The sequence below is a fragment of the Nerophis lumbriciformis genome, linkage group LG23, assembly GCF_033978685.3.
Source record: "Nerophis lumbriciformis linkage group LG23, RoL_Nlum_v2.1, whole genome shotgun sequence".
Lineage (NCBI taxonomy): Eukaryota > Metazoa > Chordata > Actinopteri > Syngnathiformes > Syngnathidae > Nerophis > Nerophis lumbriciformis.
In genome coordinates this window covers 31,134,161-31,160,889 of record NC_084570.2, presented here as the reverse complement: position 1 = coordinate 31,160,889, position 26,729 = coordinate 31,134,161, and the positions used below count along the sequence as shown (strand labels likewise).

General features: G+C 41.7%; 1 protein-coding gene across 2 annotated transcripts in view; it reads left to right on the top strand.

Annotated features, from left to right (window-relative positions):
- Nucleotides 1–803: 803 nt before the first annotated feature.
- The window catches only part of gdf11 (growth differentiation factor 11), a 157,662-nt gene continuing 131,736 nt past the window's right edge, over nucleotides 804–26,729 (top strand). For both annotated transcript variants that reach the window (XM_061984758.2, XM_061984757.2), the window contains exon 1: nucleotides 804–1,482. In XM_061984758.2, coding sequence (XP_061840742.1) covers nucleotides 1,080–1,482 — 403 coding nt within the window. In that variant the 5' untranslated portion in view covers nucleotides 804–1,079. The remainder of the gene's footprint in view (nucleotides 1,483–26,729) is intronic.

Genomic DNA, 26,729 nt, shown 5'->3' with positions numbered 1-26,729 from the left:
AGACTTTTAAAGTCATTTTGATAGTAGGCTAATATAGCAAATATAGACACTTATGTCATGTGTTGTCTTCATTATAACACGTACACAAGACTTTTAAAGTAATTTTGATAGTAGGCTAATATAGACACTTTCATGTGTTGTCTTCATTATAACTCTTATATAAGACTTTTAAAGTCATTGTGATAGTAGGCTAATTTAGCTAATATAGACACTTACATAATGTGTTGTCTTCATTATAACACTTATACAAGACTTTTAAAGTCATTTTCATAATATAGACACTTACATCATGTGTTGTCTTCATTATAACACTTATATACAGCTTTTCAATTTTTACGGCTTCAGGCATATTTGTTTTTTTGTGTTTTTGGTCCAACATGGCTCTTTCAACGTTTTTGGTTGCCCACCCCTGAGTTAGTATAACTCAACTTTTGGGTTAAATAATTCAACCCACTAGTTTGATTGGGGAATAACCCAACATTTAGTTATCATAACTACATTTTTTGGGGTGAAATAATTCAATGCAAAAATTGGGTTGCAAAAATTAACCCAAAATGGGTTATTTTTTAACCCAGCATTTTTTAGTCTGTATAGTTTATGGAAGTGGGTGTACAGTGTGGAAAATAGAAAAAAACAGAAGAGACCTTGCACCCTCCCTTCGCGGCGTCCCTCTTGACTTGATGACAGACCTAAAAGCCTTTTGTTGCAATCTTAGCCAATGGAGACGGATTACGACAGCGGGCAGCTGAGATATATAACGAGCCCCCCTTTTGACTGCACTTGCACATTTCCCAGTGACACTTCTGCACACGCAAACACACACGCACACGCATGCACACACACACACGCACACACACACACATACACACCTCCACGGAGCGAAACTTCCGAAAAGCATGTGATCGGGCTGCACATTCATCACATTTGGCCAACTTTCAATAAAGACGCACTGGAACGCACTTTTTTTTTTTCTTTCTTCCCCATTGCAAAAAAACAACAACTTCGTGGTGTTGGATTAGGTGTCACGGCTGTGGAAAATTTACCCCGGGGGAGTTTTGAAAGAACAACAAGTTGCCGTCATGTCGAGGTATAACTTCTCGCTGTGCTTGATGGTGCTCGCCTCCCTGGGACGGTCGGGGAGCGACGAGCCCAATCTGCCGCTGCAGCCCCCCACGGACGCCGGGCCGTCGCTCCCGGACGAGGACGCCGGCGCCCACGAGTGCTCCGCCTGCGTGTGGCGGGAACAAAGCAAAGTGCTGCGGCTGGAGACCATCAAGTCGCAGATCCTCAGCAAGCTGCGCCTGAAGCAGGCGCCCAACATCAGCCGCGAGGTGGTCAACCAGCTGCTGCCCAAGGCGCCGCCGCTCCAGCAGCTGCTGGACCACCACGACTTCCAGGGCGACGCCGCGTCCCAGGACGAGTTCATGGAGGAGGACGAGTACCACGCCACCACGGAGTCAGTCATCACCATGGCGTCTGAGCGTGAGTAGTGCACAACTTCCCCACGCGTAATTACGCACTTGATTGCGGAGTTTCGAATTGCGGCTAATCGGCGGTGGCAGCTGTCAAAAAAAAAGGGATTAAGGCTGATAAATCGATAATCGAGCACATCTCCAATATGGTGTCTAAAGAGCATGGTAATGACGGTCCACCTGGCGACTCGTGGTGTGCGTTTTTTGGAGCCGGCAGCTGCTGGCTGACGTCTCTTATTGCGCGTGTGCGTGGACGCATGACAAAGCGCGCTGGACGTCAAGTGCATTATTCATGACGACGCTACACTCGCCGGCCCCGATTCATCATTCGCTGCGCCCTAAATCCGCCGGTGGACCCGCGGAGATTCTATCAAATGACTGCTGAACCCTGGCAGCTGTGCTCTGTCGCCCTTTTTATAGGAGCCTCTATACCGGTTCCCCTGCTGTTCCACGCAGTGAGAAAAAGTGTGTCCAAAAAGCTGCTATTGTTCCCCCCCCCCCCCCCCCCCCCCCCCCCCCCCCCACACACACACACACACACACACACACACACATACCCCACGCGGCCCCTCCTCTCGGCCGCACTTGCCTTTTTATAAAGGCGAAGTTTATAGGCGCAGCTCGTTTTCCCCCCCGCACAAAGACAGAAGCACTCGGGGTCGAGGGGAGTGTGTGACCTTTTCCTGCGAGATCGCGGGGTTCAACAACATTTACACACCTAATATATTCCGCGCGGGGCGGATGAAACACGCCCCCCCCCCCCCCCCCCCCCCACTCCTCCCACGCGAGTCAGCTAATGCACCAGCAGTGAACAAAGGTGCGTGTAAATGTACACGAGTTGGTTAGGCTCCAGCCCCCCCCTCCCTCCAAATGGGAAAGTAAAGCCTACTTCAGGGGCATCAAACTCCTTTTTTGAAAGTCACTTAAAGCAGTGTTTTTCAACCTTTTTTTGAGCCAAGGCGCATTTTTTTTCTTTGAAAAAATCCGGAGGCACACCACCAGCAGAATTCATAAAAACAATTAAACTCACTAGACAATAAAAAGTGAAGTGAATTATATTTTATATAGCGCTTTTCTCTAGTGACTCAAAAGTGCTCTAATCTACTCAGTGGCCTAGTGGTTAGAGCAGGCCTGGGCAATTATTGTGACTCGGGGGCCAAATTTAGTGAAAAAAAAAAGTGTCTGGGGGCCGGTATATCTATTTTTTAGCAACACTAATACAAAAACTCACAATAATGTCTGATCAAATGCTAAAAACGTTATGACAGACCGCCTTAAAAAACGGAATGGAATTAAAACATTTTTTTTACTGAATGAGACTCCCAGAATGTACATGAAAATAAAGAATGCGGGATTTACAATATTAACTATGACGGATTAAACACTGAATTAGGGATGTCCCGATCCGATATTTGGATCGGATCGGCTGCCGATATTTGCCAAAAATGGGAAAATGCCGATCCAGATCCAGTTTAAAAAAAAAAAACTCCGGTCCGTGTTTTCCAACGCACTGATTTAAATAATACATTCCACTTTTCTGCTGCTCCGTAATTTCCGTTCCGGATTTTCCAGCACACCTTCAACACATCCACAGGTCTGTGGATTCTCACGCAGTTGCTTTTAGCTGCTGGCATTACACGACAGGCTCTTCTCACTCTTTCCTGTGTCTCCCTCTCACAGACAGCAAGTGCACCTTCTTACACACGTCACATACTGTCACGTCATACGTCACATACTGTCACGTCATACATCACATACGTATACGTCCTCCCCGAGCAGAGAGGTAGCAGCATGGCTAATGTTAGCTGTGATGCTAGCGCAGCCGTGCGAGCAACGCTCCCTCTAAGGTGCTCGCCTGTGCAATTGTGCACTGTTCAAGCGTCCTCTGCGCATAGCAAATCTATGCCACGCACAAAATCAAATAAAAAAATAAGCGCATAACAATTTTCGACACACGGACACGACAGAGAAAACCGTTTTCGTCATCATTGTTCAAATATTGTGACGTCTGTCGAGATGCTTATCTCCATTCGGTGCCACACTTCCACACCATCAAAATGCCGAGGCAAAAATTTCCACATCAACACCGTATGAAAAAATTAGTGATTTTTTTAGTTGTGATTTCCTTCTCTGCATGAAAGTTTAAAAGTAGCATATGTTAATGCAGTATGAAGAAGAATGTTTTAATGTAGACATGCAAGCCTTGAAAGAAAATTTTGAAAATCAAGACTACATTTCCTGCAAATGGGTGCATTTCTACCCTATATTTTAACTTTAGATTTATTCTCATATCAAACTCTTTTGGCTGTCTTTTTGACACTTACATCCAGCGCCCCCCTCCACACCCTGGATTATAAATAATGTAAATAATTCAATGTGATTATCTTGTGTGATGACTGTATTATGATGATAGTATATATCTGATAGTATATATCTGTATCATGAATCAATTTAAGTGGACCCCGACTTAAACAAGTTGAAAAACTTATTGGGGTGTTACCATTTAGTGGTCAATTGTACGGAATATGTACTTCACTGTGCAACCTACTAATAAAAGTCTCAATCAATCAATCAAAACACATAGAATCATCATACTGCTGTGATTATATGCATCAAGTGTTCATTCAAGGCTAAGGCAAAATATCGAGATATATATTGTGTATCGCAATATGGCCTTGAAATATCGCAATATTAAAAAAAGGCCATATCGCCTAGCCCTAGTTCAATGATGCCATTTCTGTTTGTCATGTATAATTTTGTCTATTTTGTGTTTATCCTTGAATAAACAGGTCAGTTTCTTGTTACCAACCATTGTGTATTATTCAAACTCCCCTAATTCAGCTGGCTAGTTGTTATCAAGAGTACTAAAACCCTTTTCAACATGATTCTGACAACTAAGTAGGCTAAATAACTTTAAACTTTAATACATGCTCGGATAGGCCAGTATCGGTCAGTATCGGTATCGGTCAGTATCGGTATCGGATAAGAAATGCAAAAACAATATCGATATCGGATCGGAAGTGCAAAAACCTGGATCGGGACATCCCTACACTGAATATTGACAACATATGAACGTCACACCCCGTCTCAATCGACATATTTTACAATCAAGCAAAACGCAACAAAAATGCAACAAAAACAGTGAAATGTGAACGCGAAGGGTAAAAAATAAACACACATACGATCTGATATATCACTAAGCTTTAGAACTTTGTTGTAAAAATCTCCTTCCGTGTCTGTCCCTGACACCCAGGCTGGCCGCTCTGGAAACACTCAGTAGAAACACTCCCCACCCACATTGCTTGGTGCCTCGTCTGAGCTGCTGTGATTACCATAGTAACTCGTATATCATGCAAAAGGCCAGATTCCAACCATTGAAAGACTTTGTATAGTTCAAGACTTACGGTAATTTGAAAACTTCACTGCACATCATAATGGCAGCTACAGTTTCCATCTTAAAGATCTAAAAAAAATATTTGGGAATGTCCGACGGGCCAGATTGAAAAGCTTAACGGCCCCGGGCCTTAATTTGCCCAGGTCTGAGTTAGAGTGTCCGCCCTGAGATCGGTAGGTTGTGAGTTCAAACCCCGGGCCGGGTCATACCAAAGACTATAAAAATGGGACCCATTACCTTCCTGCTTGGCACTCAGCATCAAGGGTTGGAATTGGGGGTTAAATCACCAAAAATTATTCCCTGGCGCGGCCGCCGCTGCTGCCCACTGCTCCCCTCACCTCCCAGGGGGTGGAACACGGGGATGGGTCAAATGCAGAGGACAAATTTCACCACACCTAGTGTGTGTGTGACAATCATTGGTACTTTAACTTTAACTTAACTTTTAAATAGTGAAACTCGATATCTAAGTTACATTTAAACCAGTGTGGGTGGCACTGAGAGCAGGTGGGTAAAGTGTCTTGCCCAAGGACACAACGGCAATGACTAGGATGGCGGAAGCGGGGTTCGAACCTGCGACCCTCAAGTTGCTGGCATGGCCACTCTACCAACCGAGCTTATACCGCCCCCAAATGGGAAAGTGAAGCCTACTTCTGGGGCATCAAACTCCTTTTTTGAAAGTCACTCAAGGCAGTGTTTTTCAACCTTGTTTTCCTTCGAAAAAATCCGTAGGCGCACCACCAGCAGAAATCATTAAAAAAATAACACTCACTAGACAATAAAAAGTGAAGTGAATTATATTTATATAGCGCTTTTCTCTAGTGACTCAAAGCGCTTTTACATAGTGAAACCCGATATCTAAGTTACATTTAAACCAGTGTGGGTGGCACTGGGAGCAGGTGGGTAAAGTGTCTTGGCCAAGGACTCAACGGAAGTGACTAGGATGGCGGAAGCGGGGATCGAGCCTGCAACCCTCAAGTTGCTGGCACTGCCACTCTACCAACCGAGCTATACCGCCCCCCAAAAAGTAATTGTTGCAATTGTTGGATATGAATTTAAACCATAACCAAGCATGCATCACTATAGCTCTTGTCTCAAAGTACTGTCACGACCTGTCACATCACGCCGTGACTTATTTGGAGTTTTTTGCCGTTTTCCCGTCCGTAGAGTTTTAGTTCTTGTCTTGGGCTCATATTTTGTTGGTATTTTCCTGTAGCAGTTTCATGTCTTCCTTTGAGCGCTATTCCCCGCACTTGCTTTGTTTTAGCAATCAAGAACATTCAAGTTGTTGCTATCTTTTTTTGTGTGGACGATGTTGATTGTCATGTCATGTTCGGATGTACTTCGTGGACGGCGTCTGCTCCACAATAAGTCTTTGCTGTCGTCCAGCATTCTGTTTTTGTTTACTTTGTAGCCAGTTAGGTTTTAGTTTTGTTCTGCATAGGCTTCCCTAAGCTTCAATGCCTTTTCTTAGGGGCACTCACCTTTTGTTTATTTTTGGTTTAAGCATTAGATACCTTTTTACCTGCACCCTGCCTTCCGCTGTTTCTGACATTTACAAAGCAATTAGCTACCGCCTGCCACCTACTGATATGGAAGAGTATTACACAGTTACTCTGCGAAACTCTAGACAGCACCGACACTCAACAACAACACATAAATTGCAGGCTATAATTACTGGTTTGCAAAAAATATTTTTAACCCAAATAGGTGAAATTAGGTAATCTCCCACGGCACACCATACTGTATCTCACGACACACTAGTGTGCCGCGGCACAGTGGTTGAAAAACACTGGGTTAGCGCCCTCCAAATAGGAAAGTAAAGCGTACTTCAGGGGCGTCAGACTCCTTTTTTGAAAGTCATTTAAAGCAGTGTTTTACAACCTTTTTTGAGCCAAGGCTAATTTTTTTCTTTGAAAAAATCCGAAGGCACACCACCAGCAGAAATCATTAAAAAATGAAACTCACTAGACAATAAAAAGTAATTGTCACAATTGTTGGATATGAATTTAAACCATAACCAAGCATACATCACTATAGCTCTTGTCTCAAAGTAGGCGTACTGTCACAAGTTTTTTGGTGTTTTCCCATGCGTAGTGTTTTAGTTCTTGTCTTGCGCTCCTATTTTGGTGGCTTTTCCTGTTTTGTTGGTATTTTCCTGTTGCAGTTTTAATGTCTTCCTTTGAGCGCTGTCTGTTTTAGCAATCAAGAACATTAAAGTTGTTGCTATCTTGTTTTGTGTGGACAACATTGATTGTCATGTCATGTTCGGATGTACTTTGTGGACGCCGTCTGCTCCACAGTAAGTCTTTGCTGTCGTCCAGCATTCTGTTTATGTTTTCTTCGTAGCCAGTTAGGTTTTAGTTTTGTTCTGCATATTCATCCCTAACCTTCAATGCCTTTTCTTAGGGACACTCACCTTTTGTTTATTTTTGGTTTAAGCATTAGACACCTTTTTACCTGCACGCTGCCTTCCGCTGTCACCTGCATATTGTGCATATTGTGCATATATTGTGATCACGACAAACCATCGTCGTCTCACACGACCTGTTCCCGACATCTACAAAGCAATTAGCGACCTGCTGCCATCTCCTGTAATGGAAGAGTATACAGTAAGTGTGATGCATTTGACTGAAAACATATATTGTTTGACAGCACAATATAAATGTTGAATCACCTCATGATATTATTCTTGCACTTGCATTTGGTTCCGTTTGTTTATGTTCAAATTAATGGATAACTGCGTTGAAATCACGATTAAGGGTGACAAGTAGGTGTTTAACTATCTTTATATATTTGGCATGATCAGATACTTCTTAAAGTTTAAACCACATGCATTTCTCTGTCAAAACTGATGAAACGAATCATTCAGTAAAAAAAAAAAAAGTATTTTATTGATACGTTTTTCCCCAAGCTTTTGTGGGCCACTTAAAATGGTGTGTCGGACCAGGTCTGGCCCCCGGGTCTTGAGTTCGACACCATGTGTCCTACTTGGAAAATAGCAATTAGGACCCTAGAATCAATCAATCAATCAATCAATGTTTATTTATATAGCCCTAAATCACAAGTGTCTCAAAGGGCTGCACAAGCCACAACGGCATCCTCGGTACAGAGCCCACATAAGGGCAAGGAAAAACTCACCCCAGTGGGACGTCGATATGAATGACTATGAGAAACCTTGGAGAGGACCGCATATGTGGGTAACCCCCCCCCCCCTTCTAGGGGAGACCGAAAGCAATGGATGTCGAGTGGGTCTGACATAATATTGTGAGAGTCCAGTCCATAGTGGATCCAACATAATAGTGAGAGTCCAGTCCATAGTGGGGTCAGCAGGACACCATCCCGAGCGGAGACGGGTCAGCAGCGCAGAGATGTTCCCAACCGATGCACAGGCGAGCGGTCCACCCCGGGTCCCGACTCTGGACAACCAGCACTTCATCCATGGCCACCGGACCTGTGTGTCTCCCCCTCCACAAGGGAGAGGGAGGAGCAGAGGAGAAAAAAAAAGAAACGGCAGATCAACTGGTCTAAAAAAGGGGGGCTATTTAAAGGCTAGAGTATACAAATGAGTTTTAAGATGGGACTTAAATGCTTCTACTGAGGTAGCATCTCTAACTGTTACCGGGAGGGCATTCCAGAGTACTGGAGCCCTAATAGAAAACGCTCTACAGTATAGCCCGCAGACTTTTTTTGGGCTCTGGGAATTACTAATAAGCCGGAGTTCTTTGAACGCAGATTTCTTGCCGGGACATATGGTACAATACATCCATCCATCCATCCATTTTCTACCGCTTATTCCCTTTGGGGTCGCGGGGGGCGCTGGAGCCTATCTCAGCTACAATCGGGCGGAAGGCGGGGTACACCCTGGACAAGTCGCCACCTCATCGCAGGGCCAACACAGATAGACAGACAACATTCACACTCACATCCACACACTAGGGCCAATTATAGTGTTGCCAATCAACTTATCCCCAGGTGCATGTCTTTGGAGGTGGGAGGAAGCCGGAGTACCCGGAGGGAACCCACGCAGTCACGGGGAGGACATGCAAACTCCACACAGAAAGATCCCGAGCCCGGGATTGAACCCAAGACTACTCAGGACCTTCGTATTGGGAATCGGCGAGAATAGGTTTGTATATGACAAGACCTCTTAGGCAAAATAACTTCTTCAAAATGTAAAATCTATATATAAATATCTATATTAGGGGTGTGGGGAAAAAATTGATTCAAATTTGAATCGTGATTCTCACGTTGTGCGATTCAGAATAGATTATCATTTAAAAAAAAATTGTTGTTGTTATTTATATATATATATATATATATATATACACACACTTGTGTACAGATGTATAAGTGTATGTAAAGATGTATGTATGCATATGTATATATATGCATGTGTATACACATATATATGTGTGTATGTATCTGTGTATATATGTATATGTGTGTGTACATATGTGTTTGTATATATAAGTTTGTGTATATAGATATGTATATACGTGTGTGTATATATGCGGCTGTGTGTGTATATACAGTATATGTGTGTGTGTGTGTGTATATGTATATTTATATATATATGTATATATATATATACATATATATATATATATATGCATGTGTACATATGTGTGTGCGTGTGTGTCAAATGCAGAGAGTAATTTAACCACACCTAATGTGTGTGTGACTTTACATGTGTGTGTATATATGTACAAGTGTATATATATTTGTGTGTATGTAGATGTGTGTGTGTGTGTGTGCGTGTATATACAGTATGTTAGACAAGTTTTTTGCCAAGCATGTTAAAGTTTAACTTCATAACCTAATTGTACTTTATTTATTGCCAAACAATGTTTCTGTCAACTCTTTTCTTTCTTTATTGATTGATTGATTTATTCATATTGTAAAAACTAGCTCCAAACTATATTAAGTATACAATTACACACCTAAATCTTTTTCTTTTGTAAAAAAAAAAAAAAAGTAAACTGAAAGTTATTGAACACAACTTAAAGTATATGATTGAATAAGCTCTGCTTCTTCCAACTCCTTTTCAGACAAAGTTTCAACACGAGATGTACTTTAATGTAAGCAGGTTTCAAATCAGCTAAACCAGTAGTTGTCAAACTTTTCCCATCTAGTCGCACCTCAGAAAACACTTGGCTCTCCAAGTACCACCATAATGACAACATTAAAGTACAGTAGTGTAGTAGACCTAAGTATTCATCAAGTACTACCATAATGACAACATTAAAGTACAGTAGTGTAGTAGACCTAAGTATTCATCAAGTACTACCATAATGACAACATTAAAATACAGTTGTATAGTAGGCCTAAGTATTCATCAAGCACCACCATAATGACAACATTAAAATACAATAGTGTAGTAGGCCTAAGTATTCATCAAGTACCACCATAACGACAGCATCAAAATACAATAGTGTAGTAGACCTAAGTAATCATCAAGTACCAACATAATAACCAACATTAATGTACAGTAGTGTAGTAGACCTAAGTATTCATCAAGTACCAACATAATAACCAACATTAATGTACAGTAGTGTAGAAGACCTAAGTATTCATCAAGTACCACCATAATGACAACATTAAAATACAGTAGTGTAGTAGACCTATGTATTCATCTAGTACCACCATAATGACAGCATTAAAATACAGTTGTGTAGTAGGCCTAAGTATTCATCAAGTACCACCAGAATGACAGCATTAAAATACAGTAGTGTAGTAAGTTAGCCGGCCTAAATATTCATCAATACAAGGAAGAGATTTTATTTAACAAGTATATTTCATATTTTGGACACTGTATCACTACACACAGTTTGAACAGTAACACTGTGTTTGAATATTTAGTTGAGGGATTCCTTGGTGCACCACTAGATGGCGCCTGTGTACCACTAGTGGTATGCATACCATAGTTTGAAAATCCCTGAGCTAAACCATTAGCATTAAAGGGGACATACTATGCAAAAACAACTTTTCTTACCTATTGGTACATGCTGTCGTGTATTTGGGATCTGCAAAAGTCCCGAAAATGTATAATCAAACCGTGGATGTTTATAAAATAATCTTGCCTTCAATCACACGTCCACTAAATGATCCGTTTGGACTTTGCCCCTTTAGTGACATTGTCAGCGGATTATTCATGTATGGCAAAGTTTTACCCAAAGATCTTTTTGCCAATCCGAAGTCCTAAGTTCCTTCTTTGTCTCTATCCTCTTGTGTACCAAGACCCTTAGTATTCTGCCTCGTACATGCACATGTATCCTCCGCTGTTGCTATTTCTAATACAAAGTAGCGTACAGTTCTAACTTATATCCGTCAGTAGACTCGCTATGGAAGCGCTAACAACTACAGGTACAACAAAGATGGCGGGGAGTGGAGGCACATAAATAAGAGCGCCCGCAAAATGGCGCATCCTAAAGTGAGGGTCAGAAAGCGTTTGTAAAACATCATCTATGCAACATTTTGAGCAAAGAAGCATGTTATGTAGACCACAAGGAAGTGTTTACATGGAGAAAATAATCATAATATGACAACTTTAAGGCTGAGAGGTTCAAACCTGCTCAGTGGCCTAGTGGTTAAAGTGTCCGCCCTGAGATCGGTAGGTCGTGAGTTCAAACCCCGGCCGAGTCATACCAAAGACTACAAAAATGGGACCCATTACCTCCCTGCTTGACACTCAGCATCAAGGGTTGGAATCGGGGGTTAAATCACCAAAAATGATTCCCGGGCGCGGCCACCGCTGCTGCTCACTGCTCCAGTGAAGTTAGCATGTTGTGTAATTTGTAAATATAAACGGAATACAATGATTTGCAAATCCTCCATCCATCCATCCATTTTCTACCGCTTATTCCCTTTGGGGTCGCGGGGGGCGCTGGGGCCTATCTCAGCTACAATCGGGCGGAAGGCGGGGTACACCCTGGACAAGTCGCCATCTCATCGCAGGGCCAACACAGATAGACAGACAACATTCACACTCACATTCACACACTAGGGCCAATTTAGTGTTGCCAATCAACTTATCCCCAGGTGCATGTCTTTGGAGGTGGGAGGAAGCCGGAGTACCCGAAGGGAACCCACGCAGTCACGGGGAGAACATGCAAACTCCACACAGAAAGATCCCAAGCCCGGGATTGAACCCAAGACTACTCAGGACCTTCGTATTGTGAGGCAGATGCACTCACCCCTCTTCCACCGTGCTGCCCGATTTGCAAATCCTTTTCAACCTATATTCAATTGAATAGACTGCAAAGACAAGACATTTAACGTTCGAACTGAAAAACTTCATTTTTGGAAATATTAGCTCATTTGGAATTTGATGCCTGCAACATGTTTCAAAAAAGCTGGCACAAGTGGCAAAACAAGACTGAGAAAGTTGAGGAATGCTCATCAAAGACTTATTTGGAACATCCCACAGGTGAACAGGCTAATTGGGAACAGGTGGGTGCCATGATTGTGTATAAAAGCAGCTTCCATGAAATGCTCAGTCATTCACAAACAAGGATGGGGCGAGGGTCACCACTTTGTCAACAAATGCGTGAGCAAATTGTCAAACAGTTTAAGAACAACATTTCTCAACCAGCTGTTGCAAGGAATTCAGGGATTTCACCATCTACGGTCCGTAATGTCATCAAAAGTTTCAGAGAATTTGGGGAAATCACTGCACGTAAGCGATGATATTACGGACCTTCGATCCCTCAGGTGGTACTGCATCAAAAAGCGACATCAGTGTGTAAAGGATATCACCAAAATGGGCTCAGGGACACTTCAGAAAACCACTGTCAGTAACTACAGTTGGTCGCTACATCTGTAAGTGCAAGTTAATACTCTACTATGCAAAGCGAAAGCCATTTATCAACAACACCCAGAAACGCCGCCGGCTTCGCTGGGCCCGAGCTCATCTAAGATGGACTGATGCAAAGTGTAAAAGTGTTCTGTGGCCTGACGAGTCCACATTTCAAAATGTTTTAAACCAAAAAGGAAAACAACCATTCTCTAGGCGCAAAGTTGAAAAGCCAGCATCTGTGATGGTATGGGGGTGTATTCGTGCCCAAGGCATGGGTAACTTACACATCTGTGAAGGCACCATTAATGCTGAAAGGTACATACAGGTTTTGGAGCAACATATGTTGCCATCCAAGCAAAGTCTTTTTCATGGACACCCCTGCTTATTTCAGCAAGGCAATGCCAAGCCACATTCTGGACTGGACTGTTGAACAACTTAAGCTGTACATCAAGCAAGAATGGGAAATAATTCCACCTGAAAAGCTTCAAAATTGTGTCTTCTCAGTTCCCAAATGTTTACTGAGTGTTGTTAAAAAGAAAGGCCATGTAACACAGTGGTAAAAATGCCCCTGTGACAACTTTTTTGCAATGTGTTGCTGCCATTAAACTCAAAAATATTTCTCAGTTGGAACATTAAATATCTTGTCTTTGCAGTCTATTCAATTGAATATAAGTTGAAAAGGATTTGCAAATCATTGTATTCTGTTTTTATTTACCATTTACACAACGTGCCAACTTCACTAGTTTTGGGTTTTGTAGAATAAACATCATAACATGACCCTTTTAAGGCTGAGATGTTCAAACATAGTCTGATCATCATTTTGAATGGCCTGTGAAAGCCTGGAAATAATATGCATCAATAAAGTAGTTTATCTTTCTCTCTTTTTTTATTTTGACAGGGAAAAAAAAGACATGTACTGCATGCAATTAAATATCTTTTAAACTTTATCTATCTAATAATGCAGCAGATATCATAATTATCATAGATTTGAAACATTTTTGGGGTAAAAACATACGTAAATATTGACTTAACCTTATGATTTCAAAGCGAGTTATCCATCAAATTGTACACTGCAAACATGACAATATATATATATTTTTTAAAACAGTTCAGTCTTCAGAATCCTACCATAAGAAAGAAAACGTGGTACCATTTTTACATTTACAGTAATACACTGTGAAAACAGCAACCGTATTTTTATGCAAAAAAAAAGCAAACCAAAAAATGGCAGCTCAATCAACAGGATTTTACAGTAAAATAGAGTGTGACCATTTTACTGTAAATTTAATGGTAAATTTCTGCCATTTTTTTTAACCGCAAAATCCACAGATGTAGCTAAAATATACATTTATTAATCAAATGCATGGGTTATCGTGTGACAATATCATGTGGCTAATCCTTATACATGTATGTTTCTTTTATTAATGTTCCAGCAGCCAAAACTGCAACGTGGCCCTCAATGAAAACAAGTTTGACACCCCTGGCTTAGCACATATTGACCTACATTACTTCAGCATCTTTCAGGCATCAAAGTGCATTGTTACCAATTGTTCTTCCAAGGAAAATGATCAACGGTACTACAGTAAAGTATGTTGTTAAAATACATGGAACGACTGTAATCCAGTCTACCCTTAATGACGTTTCATGAGGAGCGTGGCGTTCTTTTTGGACTTGACTTCGCAAAGGAATAGTTGTCGTTGAATGGAATGAAAGAAAAGTACACATCTATTGTGTAAGTGTTACATCTGCTTTACAGTATCTGTCAGCACTTCCTCTTCATGCCAGCTGCACTTTTCATCATCTGCTATTTCTCTCCCCCTTCTTCTCCCTCTGAAAGACTCATGGAACGTGTGTGCCCCCCCCCCCCCCCCTCCCCCTTTTGCCTGTAGCCCCTTAGCGGGGGATCCCACAGGATTAGAAGTGCCTTCCTTCTCTGTCCTCCTGCGATAGGAGGGCTTGCGACGGCACAGTGTGTTGTTGCGCGTGCGCCTCAAACCCGATCACCCTCTCCTCGCATGTGGCGTCACATAGAACATAGTGTCCTGGACCCTCGCCAGCCTGGCTTCTTAGTATTCACTCAAGGTGCGTGTGGGTGCCGCAGTGGGGGTTGACAGGGTCCATGCTTGGGAGTCACTAATTACTATGAAATTGTACATCTATTTATATCACGGTGCGGCACTTCCACCTCCAAGCATGTGTTTTGGAGGTTGATGATCACATTTCATAATAGTTTGCTGGTTTTGAGTCTTTAATTAGGCCTCGCTCGTCAGATGTGCTGTTACACACTTCCAGCGATGCCTTCAAGTATCCCCGACTTACACGTTGACAACACACCTGCACCTTTTTGTTACCTGCAGGAAATACAAAACCCAAAAGCAGTGAAGTTGGCACGTTGTGTAAATGGTAAATAAAAACAGAATACAATGATTTGCAAATCCTTTTCAACTTATATTCAATTGAGTAGACTGCAAAGACAAGATATTTAATGTTCACACTGAGAAACTTCTTTTTTTTTTGCAAATAATCATTAACTTAGAATTTAATGGCAGCAACACCTGGCAAAAAAGTTGTCACAGGTGCATTTTTACCACTGTGTAACATGGCCTTTCCTTTTAACAACACTCAGTAAACGTTTGGGAACTGAGGAGACACATTTTTGAAGTGGAATTCTTTCCCATTCTTGCTTGATGTACAGCTTAAGTTGTTCAACAGTCCGGGGGTCTCCGTTGTGGTATTTTCCGCTTCATATTGCGCCACACATTTTCAATGGGAGACAGGTCTGGACTACAGGCAGGCCAGTCTAGTACCCGCACTCTTTTACTACGAATCCACGCTGTTGTAACACGTGGCTTGTCATTGTCTTGCTGAAATAAGCAGGGGCGTCCATGATAACGTTGCGTGGATGACAACATATGTTGCTCCAAAACCTTTATGTGCCTTTCAGCATTAATGGTGCCTTCACAGATATGTAAGTTACCCATGCTTTGGGCACTAATACACCCCCATACCATCACAGATGCTGGCTTTTACACTTTGCGCCTATAACAATCTGTATGGTTCTTTTCCTCTTTGTTTCGGAGGACACAATGTCCTCAGTTTCCAAAAACAATTAGAAATGTGGACTCGTCAGACCACAGAATACTTTTCCATTTTGCATCAGTCCATCTTAGATGAGATCGGGCCCAGCAAAGCCGGCGGCGTTTCTGGGTGTTGTTGATAAATGGCTTTGGCTTTGCATAGTTGACTTTTACCTTGCACTTGACATGTGTAGCGACAAACTGTAGTTACTGACAGTGGTTTTCTGAAGTGTTCCTGAGCCTATGTGGTGATATCCTTTACACACTGATGTCGCTTTTTGATGCAGTACCGCCTGTGTGATCGAAGGTCCGTAATATCATCACTTACGTGCAGTGATTTCTCCAGATTCTCTGAACCTTTTGATGATATTACGGACGGTAGATGGTGAAATCCCTAAAGTCCTTGCAATAGCTGGTTGAGAAATGTTGTTCTTAAACAATTTGCTCATGCATTTGTTGACAAAGTGGTGACCCTCGCTCCATCCTTGTTTGTGAATGACTGAGCATTTCATGGAAGCTGATTTTATACCCAATCATGGCACCCACCTGTTCCCAATTAGCCTGTTCACCTGTGGAGTGTTCCAAATAAGTGTTTGATGAGCATTCCTCAACTTTGTCAGTCTTTTTTGCCACTTGTGTCAGCTTTTTTTAAAACATGTTGCAGGCATCAAATTCCAAATGCGCTTATATTGGCAAAAAATAACAACGTTTTCATTGTATTCTGTTTTTATTTACGATTTACAAAACGTGCCAACTTCACTGGTTTTGGGTTTTGTACATCCACCAAGTGAGTACCCTGAGACACCAAGTTTAAATTCTTAATTCTCATGTTAAATTGTGCATGAAGAAATGGATTGCATATTTTGTCATTTACGGTGCATCTGGAAATATCGACTTTTTCCACATTTTGTTATGTAACTGCATTATTGCATTTTTGTCCTCAAAATTCTACACACAATACCTCATGATGACAAAGTGCATTTTTTTATTTTGCAAATTCATTTAAATTAAAAAATCACAAATACATACACACAGTCTTTGTTCAATACTTAGTTGATGCACCTTTGGCAGCAATTACAGCCTCAAGTCTTTTTGAATACGATGCCACAAACTTGGCACACCTATCTTTGGGTACTTTCTCTCCTTCCTCTTTGCAGCACCTCTCAAGCTCCATCAGGTTGGATGAGAAAAACGTTGGTTTTCATCCAGAACGTCTCTGTACATTGTTGCATTCATCTTTCCCTCTGTCCTGACTAGTCTCCCAGTTGGTTTTCATCCAGGATGTCTCTGTACAATGCTCCATTCGTCTTTCCCTCTATCCTGACTAGTCTCCCAGTTGGTTGTCATCCAGGATGTCTCTGTAAATTTCAGCATTCATCTTTCCCTCTATCCTGACTAATCTCCCAGTTGGTTTTCATCCAGGATGTCTCTGTACATTGCTGCATTCATCTTTCCTTCTATCCTGACTAGTCTCCCAGTTGTTTTTTATCCAGGATGTCTGTACATTGTTGTATTCATTTTTCCGTCTATATTCTGACTAGTCTCCCAGGTGGTTTTCATCCAGGATGTCTCTGTAAATTGATGCATTCATCTTTCCCTCTATCCTGACTAGTCTCCCAGTTGGTTTTCATCCAGGATGTCTCTGTGCATTGCTGCATTCATCTTTCCCTTTATAGTCTGACTAGTCTCCCAGTTGGTTTTAATCCAGGATGTCTTTGTACATTGCTGCATTCATCTTTCTCTCTATCCTGACTAGTCTCCCAGTTGGTTTTCATCCAAGATGTCTCTGTACATTGCTGCATTAATCTTTCCCTCTATCCGGACTAGTCTCCCAGTTGGTTTTCATCTAGGATGTCTCTGTACATTGCCACATTCATCTTAATCTAGTCAGGGAGGTGACCAAGACCATGGTCAGTGTGTCAGATCTACAGCATTCCTCTGTGGCGAGAGGAGAACCTTCCAATCAGGATGGTATGGTAGAGTGGCCAGACGGAAGCCATTTCTTAGTAAAAAAGTTTGCCAAAATGCACCTGAAAGACTCTCAGACCACGAGAAACTAAATTCTCTGGTCTGATGAGACAACGATCGAAGTCTTTGGCGTGAATATTTGGAGGGAACCATGCACCGTTCATCACCAGGCCAATACCATCCCTACAGTGAAGCGTGGTGGTGCTGCATCATGGTGTGGGGGTGCTTTTCAGCGGCAGGGACTGGGAGACTAGTCAGGATAGAGGGAAGGATGGTTAGAGCAATGCACAGAGACATCCTGGATGAAAACCTTCCCTCCAACCTGATGGAGCTTGAGAGGTGCTGCAAAGAGGAAGGAGAGAAAGTGCCCAAAAATAGGTGTGCCAAGTTTGTGGCATCGTGTTCAAAAAGACTTGAGGCTGGAATTGCTGCCAAAAAAGGCTGTAAATACATATCTACATGTAATTTTTTTACTTTTTTCGTTTTGATACATTTTCAAAACTAAACAAAAATTGTCATTGAGTATTGTGTGTAGAATTTGAGGACAAAAATGTCTTCCATTTTGGAATGAGGCTGTAACATAACAACATGTGGAAGAAGTGAAGCGCCGTGAATACCTAGCGTACCTGAAGTATCCACTCAGAAAGGCATCAGTGTATAATGTTGCGTTTGTTGCGCGCACACACACACACAAACAGTCACACACTGGAGAGAAAAGTTGTCCTATTGACAAAAAGGGTCAGCGAGTTCACAGCTATGTGATATATTGAAGAGGAGACTATTAACCTCATCAGGTCTCTTTCTTTGGCAGCAAAGACGAAGCGGTAGTAACTTGAACACTTATCCCCCCACCACACACACACACACACACACACACACACGTCCACCGACCACACAAAAAAAACAAGTCTTTTATAGCGTTGACCCTATAAAAGGGTCATTTCCTGAAGGTGCAGGAACCATAAAAATTAAGAGGGAGAGCGCTAAAAGGACAGAGGCCGCAGAAGCCGGAGCGTCTTCAACCCAGCGGCCGGTCTTTGCTGCGACTAAGTGAGGTTTTTATAGATTTATTTCAGCAGGACACTTGTCCGCCTGGCGTGGTGGCAGGAGTCCAAAGGAAAGATGAAGGCGCTTTGTTTTGAAAGCGGTCCAAACTGTTGAAAGTGCACAACTTGCTGTCAACTTTATGGCTAATAACATTTCAAAGGGAGCAAAGTCTATTAATACGGGGACAAAATTTCCCCAGGACCTCTGGAATCCACCTTCCTTCCTCCATTCCCACGCTCTTGTGTCGCAGCGGCTTGTGTTTTCTCCCGCCCTGCGGGATTCATTGCTTCGACATTTCATGCGCACTTAGCCGATGATTGGTCGCGGCGCGGGAGGACGTGTTCATGACAAAACTACCTGGAGCAGGCCAGGACCGTGGCACATCTTGACTCATGCTGTGCGTACAAGAGGCGGGGGGAATGAAGTCCACGGGGAGCAACAAGCAGCTCGGCTCTATCCTAAAGGGACAGAAATCACGGACGGCTTTTATAGGAACACTTAAAAAGACTGGAAACAGATGTTAGCGTCGACTAATAAAGGAAATAATTACTCCAGAGCAGTAATTAAGGCCTGTGTGGCTGCAGGAGGAGGGAGTGGTAGGAGGAGGGAGAAGATAAAATGGAGATCATTGAGGAGATTATTGTTGATGGATGCCTCCTGTGTGCTCGTAGAGGCCGGGCTTCCGTTTATGGAAGGATCCATTAAAGTGCCAGGGAGATGCAGTGTGGGCACAATGTTGCGTCCTCCCAGGGAGAAAGGTGTTGGAGGGAAGAATTTGTATCCCCGGAACATTCTTGCTCTCTGCTGGGATTCATCACCCTTTGTGAAAGTGACAGATGGGAGGTAGAGAACATTTAATTAGAGATGTGGTGTTGCCTCCATATTGTCTCCTTTTAGGCAACACATGTGACAAAAGCTTTGATATCAAGTCCACTTATGAACCTGCTCTTGGTTTCATTGCAACGTGATCAAGTCCAGAAGGTCATGTACAAAACACAAAACCAGTGAAGTTGTCACGTTGTGTAAATGGTAAATAAAAACAAAATACAATGATTTGCAAATCCTTTTCAACTTATATTCAATTGAATAGACTGCAAAGACAAGATATTTAATGTTCACACTGAGAAACTTTTTGCAAATAATCATTAACTTAGAATTTAATGGCAGCAACACATTGCAAAAAAGTTGTCACAAGGGCATTTTTACTACTGTGTTACATGGCCTTTCCTTTTAACAACACTCAGTACACGTTTGGCAACTGAGGAGACACATTTTTTAAGTGGAATTATTTCCCATTCTTGCTTGATGTACAGCTTAAGTTGTTCAACAGTCCGGGGTCTCTGTTGTGGTATTTTAGGCTTTGTAATGCACCACATATTTTCAATGGGAGACAGGTGTGGACTACAGGCAGGCCAGTCTAGTACCCACACTCTTTTACTATGAAGCCACACTGTTGTAACACGCTTGGCATTGTCTTGCTGAAATAAGCAGGGGCGTCCATGATAACATTGCTTGGATGGCAACATAAGTTGCTCCAAAACCCGTATGTACCTTTCAGCATTAATGGTGCCTTGACAGATGTGTAAGTTACCCATGTCTTGGGCACTAATACACCACCATACCATCACAGATTCTGGCTTTTCAACTTTGCGCCTATGGCACTCAGTATCAAGGGTTGAAATTGGGGGTTAAATCACCAAAAATGATTCCCGGGCGCGACCACCGCTGCTGCTCACTACTCCCTTCACCTTCCAGGGGGTGATCAAGGGTGATGGGTCAAATGCAGAGAATAATTTCGCCACACCTAGTGTGTGTGTGTGACAATCATTGGTTCTTTAACTTAACTTTAACTTATAACAATTTGGATGGTTCTTTTCCTCTTTGTTCCGGAGAACACAACATCCACAGTTTCCAAAAACAATTTTCCACTTTGCATCAGTCCATCTTAGAAAAACTCAGGTCCAGCAAAGCCGGCGGCGTTTCTGGGTGTTGTTGATAAATGGCTTTGGCTTTGCATAGTAGAGTTTTAACTTGTACTTACAGATGTAGCAACCAACTGTAGTTACTGACAGTGGTTTTCTGAAGTGTTCCTGAGCCCATGTGGTGATACTCTTTACACACTGATGTCGCTTTTTGATGCAGTACCGCCTGAGGGATCGAAGGTCACGGGCTTAGCCACTTCCGTGCAGTGATTTCTCCAGATTCTCTAAACCTTTTGATGATATTACGGAGCGTGGATGGTGAAATCCCTAAATTCCTTGCAATAGCTGGTTGAGAAATGTTGTTCTTAAACTGTTGGACAATTTGCTCATGCATTTGTTCACAAAATGGGGACCCTCGCCCCGTCCTTGTTTGTGAATGACTGAGCATTTCATGGAATCATGGCACCCACCTGTTCCCAATTAGCCTGTTCACCTCTGCGATGTTCCAAATAAGTTGATGAGCATTCCTCAACTTTCTCCATCTTGTTTATGCCACTTGTACCAGCTTTTTTTAAACATGTTGCAGGCATCACATTCCAAATGAGCTAATATTTGGAAAAAATAACAAAGTTTACCAGTGTGAACATTAAATATCTTGTCTTTGCAGTCTATTCAATTGAATATAAGTTGAAAAGGATTTGCAAATCATTGTATTCTGTTTTTATTTACCATTTACACAATGTGCCAACTACACTGATTTTGGGTTTTGTAAATAATGTGTGTAAGTAATTCTAGTGAAGAACCGTAATGGCCGCTTGTGTTTGGATGACAGGTGGCTGTAGGCAACCGTCTTCTAACATCACGTCAAAAGTGTTGAACGCCAGGAGATGACAGGAGTTTCAACAATATTGCGTGCAATATGTCCACAGAGCCAATATTGCATGTACAGCTAATTAACTGCACCTGGCCCTTTAAAGATGTGTTTTCTGTGGTGCTTGATGTTCTTCAACCAACCCTAGTGCAGTTTTTAGGCATCTACTCGTCAGACCTTTGTGCTCTCATGTGTTGTTCATAATGCATCCAAGCCCCACTTAGGAACTTTCAGTTTTGCTTGTTTTGGCGGCGCCTGTGGACCAAAGAGGTGGTGTTTTGCCAGAAGAAGACCACATTTCCCATGACGCCTTGCGCTTATAGCGTCACACTCACACAATGTAATATTGCCACAAATATTCTGTCCCTAATGGCTGATGTTAAATAGCAGACACTATCAAAAAATTATCTTGGATTGTTCTACTACCATTTTTTATTTCTCGAAGGAAATTTCCGCTAGCTAACATTAGCATTAATATTTTGCTTTGAGCATGGCAAGGCACTTCCTGGTTGAGCAAGAACAGAGCCAAGGCAAAATCGGTCTGAAATTCCTCGAGCTCACACCAACGAGTGAAAGACAGGGCAATGTTGATCCTTAACTGTCCTTTTGTCCGAGTAGTCTCCCTTTTTCTTTTTTTTGTCTCCTCAGACAAAAATGTTCATTTATTTGGTCATTTTGCAGCTTCTGCCATGATAGCAGTAATTGCACGCAGGCGTTTGCATTGACTTCCGTCTTTTTAAAGAATGGGGAAAGGGCGAGTGACGTATACCGTAAAGCAAGTCAGCACATTTGTCGTTTTTTTATGTGGCCCCTCCTCAAAGTCACTAAGTGCCAGTGAGAGCGCTACAGATGCCCTCAGAACATGATACAGGTGTCCTTCAACTAGTCCATGTATCGTCCCAAAAGTTGTGAAAATATTTGATCAAGGTTGAAAAGTGACTTAGTGCTGCTTTAACAAGTGTGACAAATATCAAGGAAATCTGCCTTTGGGGTTTCATAACAACGCCAGCATTAGTGTATTTGTCAGAAAATGTCACCAAATTGTCATCCTTTTGTGTGCAATAGTGAAGGATGTGAGTCCTAATTTTTTGAAATGTAGCCGTTCTGTCCAATGGTGTGTTTTTGCCATGTTATTACACAGTTGCATTGTATAGATGCTAATGTGATGTTAAGGTGTTTGCTGAAATGACCTCCAATTGAGAGGTTTAAAGCATGTACTAGCGTTGTCCCGATACCAATATATTGGTACCGGTACCAAAATGTTGCTATTTTGATACTTTTCTAAATAAAGGGGACCACAAAAAATGTCATTATTGGCTTTATTTTAACAAAAAAATCTTAGGGTACATTAAACATATGTTTATTATTGCAATTTAGTCCTTAAATAAAATAGTGAACATACTAAACAACTTTTCTTTTAGTAGTGAGTAAACAAACAAAGACTCCTAATTAGTCTGCTGACGTATGCAGTAACATATTGTGTCATTTATATTCTATTATTTTGTCAACATTATGAGGGACAAACTGTAAAAATTGATTATTAATCTACTTGTTCATTTACTGTTAATATCTTCTTATTTTCTGTTTCAACAAGTTCTATCTACACTTCTGTTAAAATGTAATAATCACTTATTCTTCTCTTGTTTGATACTTTACATTAATTTTAGATGATACCACACATTTAGGTATCGATCTGATACCAAGTAGTTACAGGATCACACATTGGTCATATTCAAAGTCCTCATGTGTCCAGGGACATATTTCCTGAGTTTATAAACATAATATGAATTTTAAGAAAAAGAAAAAAGATTTTGCGACGATAAAAATATCGATGTAATCATAGTAGTATCGACCATATACACTCTTGCACTTGGTATCATTACAGTGGATGTCAGGTGTAGATCCACCCATGGCATTTGTTTACATTGTGACGCCGGTGAGCTATTGTATCCTCCTACGGTGTGTAGTGAAGCATGTTTAGCTATTCCTCGTCCTCCAGTGATAATGCAACTTGTAAGAAACTTACTTTATTTGTCGCCATGGAGGCCAAGATTAGTGATTTAGAAGTAGCTAAAACACTGCTGACTGCGGGTGGATGTTAGCTGCTAGCTAGCTAGCCATGTCTTAAAGCACCTCTTCCTGAGGGTGTTTCAGTGTTATAACTTCGCGTTTATCTTTACTTTTTAGGCCAAAATGCGTCCATTCTCCCTTTTCTGTCTACACCCTGTGTCTGCTTGTAAGTAGTCCGTGTGTGTGCGCTGCCGAACATGCTCCTCTGTTCCTAAAACCAGCAATGTCACAACGCGCCGTCATGCCAGTTAAAAAATTAAAATAAAAAATTAAAATTGGGAACCGGTACTTTTCAAACAGAGTATAGTACAGTTTTTGATTCATTAGTACCACGATACTATACTAGTACCGGTGTACCGTACAACCCTAGCTTGACGGTCCAGGACATTTAGCACGCTGTTGTTCCCACATGGTTGCTAGTTTGAGCCCTGGGCCTGGACTTAGCAGGAAGACTCAAAACTGTTTAAAAACCGTATTCTCAGGGGATTCAGGCTGGACTGTTTGGTTTGTCTTTGAAGACGTTTTACTTCTTATCCTAGTAGGCTCATCAGTTCTTGCTCACAGACTTAGATTAGTCACCTCTAGTCTTAGACTTAGATTAGATTGGTCACATCTAGTCTTAGACTTAGATTGGTCACATCAAGTCTTAGACCTTGATTGGTCACATGTAGTCTTAGACTTAGATTGGTCACATCTAGTCTTAGACTTAGATTAGATTGGTCACATCTAGTCTTAGACTTAGATTGGTCACATCAAGTCTTAGACCTTGATTGGTCACATCTAGTCTTAGAATTAGATTGGTCACATCTAGTCTTAGACTTTGATTGGTCACATCTAGTCTTAGACTTTGATTGGTCACATCTAGTCTTAGACTTTGATTGGTCACATCTAGTCTTAGATCGGTCACATCTAGTCTTAGACTTAGATTGGGCACATCTAGTTTTAGACTAACATTGGTCACAGCTAGTCTTAGACTTACATTGGTCACATCTAGTGTTAGACTTAGATCATTCACATCTACTCTTAGATTTAGATCGGTCACATCCAGTCTTAGACATAGGTCGGTCACATCCAGTCTTAGACTTAGATTGGTCACATCCAGTCTTAGACTTAGATCGGTTACATCCAGTCTTAGCCTTAGATCGGTCACATCCAATCTTAGACTTAGATTGGTCACATTCAGTCTTAGACTTAGATTGGTCACATCCAGTCTTAGACTTAGTTCGGTTGCATCCAGTCTTAGACTTAGATCGGTCACATCCAGTCTTAGACTTAGATTGGTCACATCCAGTCGTAGTCTTAGATTGGTCACATCTAGTCTTAGACTTAGATTAGATTGGTCACATCTAGTCTTAGATTTAGATTGGTCACATCAAGTCTTAGACTTTGATTGGTCACATCTAGTCTTAGACTTTGATTGGTCACATCTAGTCATAGACTTAGATTGGTCACATCTAGTCTTAGACTTTCATTGGTCACATCTAGTCTTAAACTTTCATTGGTCACATCGAGTCTTAGACTTTCATTGGTCACATCTAGTCTTAGATCGGTCACATCGAGTCTTAGACTTAGATTGGGCACATCTAGTTTTAGACTAACATTGGTCACAGCTAGTCTGAGACTTACATTGGTCACATCTAGTGTTAGACTTAGATCAGTCACATCTACTCTTAGATTTAGATCGGTCACATCCAGTCTTAGACATACATCGGTCACATCCAGTCTTAGACTTAGATCTGTCACATCCAGTCTTAGACTTAGATTGGTCACATCCAGTCTTAGACTTAGATTGGTCACATCCAGTCATAGACTTAGATCGGTCAGATCTAGTCTTCGACTTAGACTGGTCACATCTAGTCTTAGACTTTGATTGGACACATCTAGTCTTAGACTTAGATTGGTCACATCTAGTCTTAGACTTTGATTGGTCACATCTAGTCTTAGACTTTGATTGGTCACATCTAGTCTTAGACTTTGATTGGTCACATCTAGTCTTAGACTTTGATTGGTAGCATCTAGTCTTAGACTTAGATTGGTCACATCTAGTCCTGACCAATTGTTTTTTGAAGGGCAAAAATTCCCGCTTTTCCCGAAATTCCAGAAATATAATATATATATATATATATATATATATATATATATATATATATATATATATATATACATATATATATATATATATATATGTCTTAATAAGGTTATCCAAAAAATAGTGCTCGATACCGTAGTAGAGCGCAATATATGTATGTGTGATAAAAAAATCACAAGACTACTTCATCTCTACAGGCCTGTTTCATGAGGGGTTCCCTCAATCATCAGGCCTGTAGAGATGAAGTAGTCTTGTGATTTTTTTCCCACACATACATATATATATATATATGTGTGTGTGTGTGTGTGTGTGTGTGTGTGTGTGTGTGTGTGTGTGTGTGTGTGTGTGTGTGTGTATGTATGTTAGGGATGTCCCGATCCGATATTTGGATCGGATCGGCTGCCGATATTTGCCAAAAATTGCGTATCGGCAAGGCATGGGAAAATGCCGATCCAGATCCAGATCCAGTTTAAAAAAAAACTCCGGTCCGTGTTTTCCAACGCACCTATTTAAATAATACATTCCACTTTTCTGCTGCTCCGTAATTTCCGTTCCGCATTTTCCAGCACACCTTCAACACACCCACAATTCTCACGCAGTTGCTTTTAGCTGCTGGCATTACACGACAGGCTCTTCTCACTCTTTCCTGTGTCTCCCTCTCACAGACAGCGAGCGCACCTTCTTACACACGTCACATACTGTCACGTCATACGTCACATACGTATACGTCCTCTCCCAGCAGAGAGCAAGGTAGCGGCATGGCTAACGTTAGCTGTGATGCTAGCGCAGCCGCTAAGGTGCGCGCCTGCTCAAGCGTCCTCTGCGCACGGCAAATCTATGCCACGCACAAAATCAAATAAAAAAATAAGCGCATAACAATTTTTGACACACGGACACGACAGAGAAAACAGTTTTCGTCATCATTGTTCAAATATTGTGACGTCTGTCGAGACGCTTATCTCCATTCGGTGCCACACGTCCACACCATCAAAATGCAGAGGCAAAAATTTCCACATCAACACCG